The 12,006-nt window shown below is 36.4% G+C and overlaps 1 protein-coding gene across 5 annotated transcripts in view; it reads left to right on the forward strand.

The window, feature by feature from the left end:
- The window catches only part of LOC150099158 (uncharacterized), a 77,196-nt gene extending 67,095 nt beyond the window's left edge, over positions 1–10,101 (forward strand). For all 5 annotated transcript variants that reach the window (XM_090403945.1, XM_090403946.1, XM_090403944.1 and 2 more), the window contains one exon: positions 6,823–10,101. In XM_090403945.1, coding sequence (XP_090260071.1) covers positions 6,994–8,958 — 1,965 coding nt within the window. In that variant the 5' untranslated portion in view covers positions 6,823–6,993 and the 3' untranslated portion in view covers positions 8,959–10,101. The remainder of the gene's footprint in view (positions 1–6,822) is intronic.
- Positions 10,102–12,006: the final 1,905 nt, after the last annotated feature.

Consider the following 12,006-nt stretch of genomic DNA (forward strand, 5'->3'; position numbering starts at 1 on the left):
TTATGCCATTCATTATTGATGCTCTCCTCTGCAGCTCTGCATTACCATACCAGAGCAACATACACACTGTTCTTCCCTCTTTCTGTCTTCTTCATTACAATCTAAGCATGAACCTCAGATCTCTTGCCACTCAAGTCATTCGTGCCCACCATCACAATCATCTCATCCACCCTGTCACCTTGCTTATTTGCCAAAGTCGCACTGTCTATCTTTCCTCCAGGCAAACACTCCTCAGGCATTCTATCTTGCACACCATGGTTTATCGAGTCTCCATACATTACACTTCTTACCACTCTGCTTCTTCCTTGTTCACCTGCATCTCTCTCTCTCTCTTTCTCCCCCTCTAACACTCTCATTCTTTGTTCTCCTACTTAACTGTTGTCCTATCATCTCTCCATCTGTGGTTCTAGCACTCCTCACATTTTTCTCATTCCCTCTCTTTTACTTGTTCTATTCTTTCCTCTTCTATCATTCCCATAATTCTCTCTCTCACTAATCTATTCTGATTTGCTTTGCATTCATTGTTTCCGGTCGCCTCATTTCTTCTTTCATGCTTCTGAACTCATTCCTGAGACATTCCACTTCTTTCAGTGCATGTATGTCTCTTTGCAAGCTGCCTGCTCTTGCTCACCATTCATCCTCCCAATTAACACCATCTTCAAAAACTTCACGATGTTTGAAACTGACCATGCTCACAATTTTTATTCTTTCATTCTCATTCTGCTTATTATCCTCACCCTTGATCACGCTACTCATCTCTTTTGGTCAGTATTCTCCTGTTTCTGACTTAACGTTGCTGAGGTCCTTTATACTAATGTCTAAATCACTAAGTTCTTCTCACTTTCTGCATTTTCCACATATATGCACTCCCCGATCTCTCATCTGCCACATCTTGCAGTCGGGATGTATACATGCCATAAGCACTGCATACCTCAATATCCTGCAGCATGCTGTGCTATAGTCCTTAACTGTTGGAGGAAGGACTTGGTGATAAGCCATTAGCAAACTGAGCTGTGGCTGCCACCATCGAGTGCTGTTTCTGTCCATCATTGTTCCTACCCCTCTCTAACCAGATGACAATATTGCATCAACACCTAAACATAAAGCTGACCTCCTAGCATCATTTTCCTTTCCAATTTCTGCATAGACAACCAACTCATTGCACTTATCTTGGTACTCTAAAATAATGGAGAAGTTAATCAACGGTCTATTCTTCTTCACTTCACTTGGAGAACTATCAAATGATCAGTGAACACCAGTAAGAACTTCTCACCTACATCACCCACCTCAAGACACAAGCAATGGGAAGGTTTGGTAAGCTGTGCTGCTGTATTTTACATTTCTACCAAAGTATTGGAGAGGGTTCAGTACAGAGGAATGCTTAGAAAATTGGCATTTTATATGGTCTGCCTTCCATCCTTTGTAATTTGTCTGTCATTTTCTCTAGTTATTTGCTGCATGATGGCCCTTCCCGTAATGAATGCATAGCGTTATACATAGTAAGGATATGTGCTTTGCATTATGGGATACTAAGGCAAGTGATGTCAAGTCATAAGCATCTATATATGAGTTGCCCCAGTCCTGAAAATAGTTAAGGTGCAAACTTGTTTGCTTACACTTGGATAAAGGATTAAACTAAGTATATAATTTCTTGATATCTTTAATTTATTCCATTCAATTTTGTTTGTAATTGTTTACTTTTTCTTTTATTAATTTTATTTTTAGTTCTTGTAAAATATCTTTGTTCTTCTTTTTTTTTTTTGGTCTAATAATGTGTATTTTTCTGTTCTTCTCATGAATTTCATTTCGCTTGTTTTGATTCTTTGTTTATCTTGTTTGTTTGTTGCACAAATTTCGCTGTTGTATAATAATGTAGGCACTGTTCAAGTACTGTATATTTTCAAGTGTTTCTTTTTTGTACAATATTTGGATTGTGCTCGTGCTGTTTATTAGGCCTATAATCTCTAAGAATTTTAAAGTTTTTAATTTTATGTCTTTTTCTCCTGTTCTATTACATTCATCTTCCATTTTCCCTCTTTTACCTTGCAGTGTCAAGGGTTTATTAATCATCTGACCTCGAACCGTTTTCAGGATAAGGTGGCCAGTCCTATGCCCTGGTATATCCTATGTCCGTAGTGTTGTGTTCTCGGTTTATTATTATTATTATTATTATTATTATTAGACACCTCCATGGAGTCCAACGACTCATCGAGGGAGAGTGTGCCAACAGCATCGAACAACTTGTCCACTTCCGACTACTAACTGCGCTCAAACTTTCTTAACTTTTTCCGAGCCATTAGTAGCAGAGGCTCTACCAATCGACCAACCTTTTTGTTCTAGTTTTATTTATGGATATTTTTTATTCCAAACTGCTCTAATATAATGTTTATTTATATATTATAGATTGAATGGAAGGAAGGTAAGATAGTTCCATTGCATAAGGGTGGTAGCAGACTGGAAGTGTCTAATTATAGACCAGTTATAGGCCTGTCATCAGTTGTTGTTAAGATCTTGGAGAAAGTAGTGAGGGATGATATACAGCATTGGGCAGATGAGGATGGTGGTGTTGTCCGTGAGAGTCAACATGGATTTGTGAAGGGGCGCTCTTGTTTTAGCAATATGCCAGCCTTTTATAATAAAATTACAAGAGCATTAGATGAGGGAAAGGCATATACTGCCATTTTCTTAGACTTAGCGAAAGCATTTGACAGGGTTCCACATGATAAGCTGATATTTAAGTTGCAGCACATGGTTCTGGATGTCAGACTGGTCAACTGGATTCAAAATTGGCTGTCCGATAGGTATCAGAGAGTTGTGTATGGTGGGGCAGTTTCAAGGAGGCAGAGGGTTACAAGTGGGGTCCCACAGGGCTCAGTACTGGGAAGTATATTGTTTAACCTTTATATCAATGACATTGTCAGTGGATTGCAAGGAGATATTCAGTTGTTTGCAGATGATGCGAAGCTGGGATGGATTATTAGTAATAGTGCAGATGTGGTAGCCCTGCAAGAGGATTTGAATAAGCTAGATAGATGGGCAAATGAATGATGGTATCGGTTTAATGCAGCAAAATGTAAGGTCTAGAGGTTTGGGAAACATCGATGGGACGCTGCATACTCTATGTGAGGAGTTTTACTAGAGGAAGTAGGGGAGACAAGAGATCTGGGGTTGATGATTGATAGAAACTTGAAATTTAGGGGACATATTGAAAAGGTGGTGAAGGTAACACAGAGGATTGCTGCAATAATGAGAAGGACACTGACCTGCAGAGATAAAAGGGTTATCATTCTGTTGTATAAGTCTCTGATCAGACCACACTTAGACTATTGTTCTCAGATTTTGTCCCCAGGATTTGAAGGGGATAAATTAACTGTAGAAAGGGTACAAAGGCAGATAACAAAGATGGTTTCAGGACTGTACCATGTTAGTTATGAGGATCGGCAGAGGGAATGTGGACTGCAGAGTTTGGTGGATAGAGGAAGGAGAGGTGAAATCATTGAGACTTTTAAACTGTTGAGAGGTGGTTACAGGGTTGAACAGCAGGTAAGAGTGATGAAGGCCATCCCTGGAAGTCACGAAAGGAAACTGTTTTCAAGAGGGTGAGGAGTGGTTTCTTTGAACCATGGAATGCATTGCCCAATGTAGTGGTGAGAGCGAGAACGGTCAATGAGTTTAAGGTGTGGTGTGAGAGACTTTGTGTTTCTCAGGGGGGGGGACCTCCCCTCGATGAGTCTTGATAGACTTTGTGTTTCTTAGGAAGGACCTCCCATGATGAGTCTTTTGACTCCATGGAGGCCTGAATAATAATAATAATATTGCTCTCTGTAAATTATCTGATCCTTATCTGATATTATTACCAGATCATCTGCAAATAACAGTGTATTTATTTTGTTATTTCAAGAAATTTCTATACCTGGATTATTTAAAATGTTCCACTGCCATAATATTTCATTAGTATAAATATTAAAAGGTGTTGGAGACAGAGGGTATCCATGTCTTACTCCTTGGTTTATAGATTGTATTTCAGACATTTTTTCATTATTTTTATTTCATTATCTTTGTATATATTCAATATTGCATGGCACGGGCAAGCGGGTTTTTTCCTCCCGTAGACTCAAGAAATTCGACCGTAGAACCTACATTATTTCAGACATTAAATATGTTGTGTTAGGGTTAGGAACCATGTGATGGTGGCACATGTTGAGCTGTCTCTCTCTTCACTGCGTGCCACTTAATTAGTGATAGCCCTGGGCCAGCTATCTCTGATTGGCTGACAGGGAGATTGAACTACCCACTCAGTCACCAAAAGTTAGATAGGGCTAAACGGCCTCGCCTACTCCCAATATGGGAATAAAAAGGTGTTAGCTGATTTTTTTTTTTTAAATATTAGTTATATTTATTCTTTGTAATATATCAAACATTGTATACCTTTTTACTTTGTCAAATGCTTTTTCATAATCTATAAACAAAATATGAGTTTTTTTTGTAAATTAAATTGTCTTGTTTTCTCTATAAGGAGTCTTAAACAAAAAGATGCATCCATTATGTAGTGTCCTTTTCTAAATCCATTTTGTCATTCTAGTAATAATTTTTCACTGTATATTTTCAAATTTTCATTAAGTATTTTACTATATATTTTGTAGCATGTATTCAATAAGCTAATACCTGTGTAATTAGCAGGTTTTGTTTCATCTCCTCCCCTTTAAAAAACAGGTATTGCTATACTTCTATTCCATTCCATTTGTATTTGTCCATTTGTGTATATTTTATTTTTAATTAATAATCGCATTTTTTCGAGCAGATTTATTACAATTAGGCATTTATCCCATCTTTGCCTACTAATTTATAATTTTTTATTTTACTTAGGTTGTCCTTTAATTCTTTCAGTGTTATAGTGTTATTATATCATTTAAAACATTTTGTAAGTTTTTGGTGTAACTTTTTTTTTTTTTCTATGTTAGTATAGTATGCCCACACTTTAGAGAGCTGTTGTTGGCAGACTGCCAAGAAGAGTCAATTCATGTTGAAGGGGAGAAAGAAATAAGGTGATGTATGAACTGGTCACCAACACTCGAAATCATGTGCTTTATACGTAAAATTTATTTAGCATATGGCTCACACATGAAAAGTTACATTACATTAATCCTTAATATATATGACATAATAATAGACATGTACAATAATAAGACATAATACAGTCATAAAAGAGACAATCAAGAATCAAGAATAGCCTGCAACTGAATGTCTAGGTTGATTATCCAGTCGACTGCACTTGGTGTAGCATGGATGAAGTCTGACAGGTTTCCAATGTATGCACGTTGGACACTTTCTGCTGTAATATGATTAATTGTCTGGCGGGGTGATCCACAGTCACACCTGGGTGAGGCAATCATGCCCCATTTGTAAAGGTGGTCTGCACATCTGCCATGGTTGGTGCGGATTTGGTTAAGGGCAGACCAAGTTTTCCCAGGTAGGTCAAAACCCGAGAGTATCTGTGTTGGGTCCACTAATTCATGGAAGATCCCTGTTGAAGTGTTACACTAGGACTCTTTCCACTTCTCCTTCATGTTGAAACTTGTCTCTGCAAGGTTTTTTGCTGTTAAGACTGGAGGGTGCCTTGACTTTAGCCTGTTTATATCTAGGGGTGGGATGTCTTCATGGATTGGAAGATTTTGGATTTCCATGATTTTGTTGTATTCATGTAGAAGAAAGTTGGATCTGCGGATGTGTGGAGGCGGGATGTTGCTTAGCACTGGGAGCCAGTAGGTTGGGGTTGATTTTACAGTTCCAGAAATAAGTCGCATAGTGATGTTAAACTGGGCATCAACCAAATACACATGGGCGCTGTTCAGCCATACAGGTGAGCAGTATTCAGCTGTAGAGTAAACGAGGCCAAGAACAGTGCAGCGAAGCATTGTTGTTGAGGCACCCCAAGTTGTTCTACATAGCTTTTGCAGTATATTGTTTCTTGTTTTCATCTCATTAACACAGCATCCAAAATGCTTGGATGCTGTGTTAATGAGATGTGGTTTAAAAGATAGTGTTCTATCTAGAGTGATGCCCAGATATTTCGGGAATCAGTTGTAGTGTGGCAGTTTGTGGTTGAGGTAGACAATGAGTTCTTTGTTAGCCTGGTTATTGTTCAGGTGGAAGCATGAAACTTGCTGAAGTATTCATCTAGGACTGCAAGGTCCTAGATGAATACCCGCACCCAGAAACTCGTGATAAACCTGAGTTTCTGGGTGAGGAGGGAACTTTTTGACTATGCCAGAGATAGACTAACTGAGGAACCAGTCGAAGAAATGGTTAGAAAAAGTTCTTCTAGTATGGCGACTAGAATTGAACCTAGAACATCTTTCTTTGAGTGGCAGGCCTAGCACTACTTTTGTAAATGCCATTTCCACAGGAGACTACATTGGTCACTGAACAATAAAAAAATAAATAAAAGATGGTGAATGCAAAGTTTACTTTTTATTAGTGCTTGTTTTCTTAAAAAATTGTTTTGCAGAAGATTATGTTTTTAGTCTTTCAGAGATGTGCACAAATATATATATATAAGCTTACTTGGTAAGCTTATATATATATATTTGCTTACCAAGCAAAAATATATATAAGCTTACCAAGCAAATATATATATTTTACATATTGTAAAACAAGAGCATACTCTTACTCTTGTTTTACAATATGTATATGTGGGATTCATTTCACATAAAATAGCTGTTCTTGTCTTGAAACAGTATTATGATATTTTATTTAAAAAAATTGTATAATTTATAAGAATATAATAATTCAGGACACTTAATTTGTTTTTGTTTATTTCAGCTGTTCATTGGTAGAGCCAAAGAAATTCATCATTAATCAGTTTTCATTGTAAAATATTTCTCATGAACTATGAATCTTCTGGTAAAAGATAAATGTTATAAAACGAACGGAAAATAAATGGGAAGGACAAATCTTTACTGAAAGAAATAACTACAGAAAAAGAGTAGAAATATGAAAGGCTATCAACCTAATAAGTCAGAATTAATCTGTGAAATGTCTAATATGCCATTTGATTATGTCAAATTTTTAAAGGAACATACGTTACAGTGTACTATTGAGAAAAGTCTTACCTGTGAAATTTGTGCTAAAACATTTTCAGACATTGCACATCTTGGAAGACATAAAAGAATTCATGGTAATGTGAAATCTTTTAATTGTGAATTTTGTGGTATATCATTTTTGCACTCTTTTAATCTTAAAAGACAAATGAGAAACCTTTTTTTTCATACAAATGAGAAACCTTTTGTTTGTGGAATATGTGGCAAATCATATTCAAACTCTCGTGACCTTAAAATGCATACAGCAGCTGTTCACACGAATGAGAAGCCTTTTAATTGTGAAATTTGCGGTGAATTATTTCCACACATTGCACATCTTAAAAAACACTCAAAACTTCACGCTGCCATGAAATCTTTTACCTGTGAAATTTGTTATAAATCATTTGCATCTTCTTATGATCTTGAAAATCACCTAAGAGTTCATACTAATGGGAAAGCATTTACTTGTGAAATTTGTGGCAAATCGTTTTTGTACTCACGTGACCTTAAAACACACATCAGAATTCATACTAATGAGAAGCCATTTATCTGTGGCACTTGTGGAAAATCATTTTCACAAATTGGAAATCTAAATACCCACAAAACAGTTCACACAAATGAGAAATCTTTTATTTGCGAAACATGTGGTAAATTATTTTCACTTTTTTCAACTCTTAACACTCACATAACAACTCACTCGAATGCTAAGCCTTTTGCCTGTGAAACTTGCGGTAAAACATTTACACAACTTTCAACTCGTAATATCCACCTACGGATTCACACTAATGAGAAACCTTTCACCTGTGAGACTTGTGGTAAATCATTTTTACGCTCTTTTAATCTTAAAAGACACTTAAGAGTTCATACAAATGAGAAACCTTTTGTTTGTGGAATATGTGGCAAATCATATTCAGACTCTCGGGACCTTAAAATGCACATAGCAGCAGTTCACACGAATGAGAAGCCTTTTAATTGTGAAATTTGCGGTAAATTATTTCCACACATTGCACATCTTAAAAAACACTCGAGACTTCACACTCCCATGAAATCTTTTACCTGTGAAATTTGTCATAAATCATTTGCATCTTCTTATGATCTTAAAAATCACCTAAGAGTTCACACCAATGAGAAAGCATTTACTTGTGAAATTTGTTGCAAATCGTTTTTGCACTCATGTGATCTTAAAACGCACATCAGAATTCATACCAGTGAGAAGCCATTTATCTGTGGCACTTGTGGAAAATCATTTTCACAAATTGGAAATCTAAATACCCACAAAACAGTTCACACAAATGAGAAATCTTTTATTTGCGAAACTTGTGGTAAATTATTTTCACGTCTTTCAACTCTTAACACCCACATAAGAGCTCACTCGAATTCTAAGCCTTTTGCCTGTGAAACTTGTGGTAAAACATTTACACAACTTTCAACTCGTAATATCCACCTACGGGTTCACACTAATGAGAAACCTTTCACCTGTGAGACGTGTGGTAAATCATTTTCACGCCTATCAACTCTCAAAAGCCACATATCAGTTCATAACAATGAGAAACCTTTTACCTGTGGAACTTGTGGTAAGTCATTTTCAAAAGTTTCAAATTTAAAAACTCACATAAGAGTTCATACCAATGAGAAGCCTTTTACTTGTGAAACTTGTGGTAAATCGTTTTCACAGCCGTCAACTCTTAAAAACCACTTAACAGTTCATGCCAGTGAAAAGGCCTTTACGTGTGAGATTTGTGGGAAGTCATATGCACACATTTCAAATCTTAAAAGTCACATAAAAGTTCACATCAGTGGGAAGCCTTTCAAATGTGAAACCTGTGGAAAATCATATTCCCATATTAAATCTCTTAAGAGTCATAATTGTTCATGCTAAGGAGAAGCCTGCAACCTGTGAGACTTGTGGTAAATCATATTCAGAAGTTTCAACTCTTAAAAATCACATAAAAGTTCATGCAAATATGATAACCAATACAAAAGCTTGAAGGTGAACTCTGAATATTGGGCAATTTTCCTCTGGAATATCCTCGGATTTCACATTTTAAAATTCACAAAAGATTTAATTAATGAGAAATTATTACCATTCAAACTTACTACCATTTGTAGCAAATCAATTTCAGAATTTTAATCATTAATTATTCATATCTTTAACAAGGAAATTTCTGAATGGAGCTTTCCAGTGAATCACATGGGATATGGGGGAGCGAACATTTCTCAGAGAGATGTTACTTGGTTTGTATGATATTTTAATAAATGCATGAATTTTCAGAATGACATTTTTGCAATTTTGATACTGCATTCTTACAAGATATTACATTAAGCTACATCATGGGATAAGGAAACCGTCAAATGTTACTTTAAGCTAATCGATTCCTACAAAGAGTTCACAGGAACTAAAGGAATAATTCTATTATAGTGAAAAGTTTGCTATAGTGAATTTTCTTTAGAATGCTTTTGATGCTATGGAAGCTTTGACAGGGATTTTTTTGTATTTTTTATAGTAAAAGAGTTTACAATAATGTCAGTCAGCTGTGTGAATGTTACAGTATTTCAATTCCTTAAGAGTTCCTGTTGATCATAAATCTCTTTGAAGCAGAACAGACCTTGATGTTACTTAGACACTAAAGATAGATATTTAGCAAATTCAGTTTTAATAATTAAAGAACATTTCATCTTAAAAAAATTTACATTTCCCATATGAAGTTATTTTGTAAACCTCAGGGAGTACTAAAATTGCAGGACTGTAAACTTTCCGTTGCTCCAGTTCTTCTTAAACACAGCAAATTCATCATAATATAGATATAATCATTAGCAAAAATGTACATGGACATGAAAGAAACTTTAAACAAAGAAAGAGATTAAGTTCACACAGTGGAAGTATCTGTGTATCCCAAGTGCAATTTGAGTTGATGGTTTGATTATTGTGCTATAAATTGTAAATCAACAGTTTTAGAATAATTTATGTTCTTTACTGCTTATTATTTAGAATTATCAGCTAATAAAGAGTTCTTGAACTGAACATGTGAACTATTTCTTAATAAATAATTTCATAAAATAATTTTTTCACATGGAAAGATAAGAGCATTTTCAATAGATGCATCACTAAATAATATTGTCTACATTCTTGCTGTTATACAGTCATCCACATCTTTTCCACTCAATTACTCAATTTATAGCTTCTTCACATGCTAGAGATGTACCATCATTTTCCACATGTCCTTCAGTTGTGTTTTGAATATTGTATTATGATATTGGATGGATAATTCAGGATCTTGACCATTAAATCAAACAAATTTAATGGGTATTAATATTAACCTTTGTAAAAAAAATATTATTATTATTATTATGCACTTTGCAAAAGTATATCATCCAGGTGGTGACATTGAAAAAATGAAGGAACCATTAGTTTATACGGGAATTGTGATGAATGAAGTGGAGGAGAATAGTCTATTACAGAAACCTTAATGTGAATACATCTGTGGGATTGGGTGGTATACCGGTACGGGTCTTGCGTGAAGCAGCTAAAGAATTATCAGTGCCCATGACCATGTTGTTTAATCTGAGTCTCGGGTCTGGTTTAGTCCCGAAGGTGTGGAAAGAGGGGAAAATAGTTCCACTGCATAAAAGAGGATCCAAGACTATGGTTGCAAATTACTGACCGATCAGCATATCAGGAGTCGTCGTCAAGGTGTTGGAGGAAGTAGTCAAGGGAAAAATACAGGAATGGATTGATGAAAATGAGATACTGTATGGGGTACAGCATGGCTTTGTGAAGAGTAGATCATGCTTCAGTAACTTGCTCAAGTTTTATAACATAGTGACGGCTGAACTGGATAAGGGTAATGGGTTTACAGTGATACTAAGAGGAACAGTTCATTTGTTCGCTGATGATGCAAAGTTGGTTAGGGCAATAGTGAATGCAGAAGATGTCAAAAGCTTTCAGGACGACTTGGATAGATTGTAGTTCTGGGCTAAGGAGAATGGGTGTCAATTTAATGTGACAAAATGTAAGGTTATGCATTTTGGGGTGAAAAGATTAACAGCAGTATACCACATTGGTGGAACTGTACTCCAGGAGATTGATGAGGGCAGGGACTTGGGAGCGTTAGTGGATAGGGAGATGAAGTTTAGGGTGCACATTGCAAAATTAGCTAAATCAGCTCATCAACTCACTTGGTTATTGAAAAATACCTTGATGAGCAGAGACTAGCAAGTTATTGTACCTCTGTACCAAGCCTTGATAAGACCTCATCTCGACTACTGTGCCCAGATTTGGTCACCTAGGTTCCTTCTTGATGGGGAGGAGGTGGAGAGGATCCAGAGGCGAGTGACTAAGATAATAGCAGGTCTATGGAATGAACCATATGAGAACAGGTTGAAGATTTGTGGGTTGCAGAAATTAGTTGATAGGCGGAAAAGGGAAGATATGATTGAGACATTCAATCATATCTTCCCTTTTATTTCCTTTTTCATTATCATGCTAAAGGGTTTCTATAGGATTAATTCAGAGGATATTTTTCAGATCAGGACTGGTGGTGGGAGAACTAGGGGACACCTATGGAAGCTGGGCAAGAGTGTGGTTAGCAGGGGTGTTAGAGCTGGGTTCTTTACTTTTAGAGTAGTAAATGAGTGGAATAAGCTGCCCAAGTCTGTTGTGGGTGCTATGACGGTGAGTGAGTTCAAGGCAAGGTATGATAGATACTGTGAGAATTCGTATAGTTGTGTGGACATGATGTTTAGGGCCTCCCTCGATGAGTCTAAGGACTCTCTGGAGTCACCCTAATAATAGTAATAGTAATAATAATATGGTATCTCCATGGAGTCTAGAGATTTATCATTGAAGACACGCACATCTTTGGTGACTGAGTAGCTTTTGCATGCATCGTGTGCTTTGTTAGGGATCCCAGTACAAATCATATCTGCA

The sequence above is a fragment of the Typopeltis vanoorti genome, chromosome 14, assembly GCF_054136105.1.
Source record: "Typopeltis vanoorti isolate ZY-2024b chromosome 14, IOZ_Tvanoo_1.0, whole genome shotgun sequence".
NCBI lineage: Eukaryota > Metazoa > Arthropoda > Arachnida > Uropygi > Thelyphonidae > Typopeltis > Typopeltis vanoorti.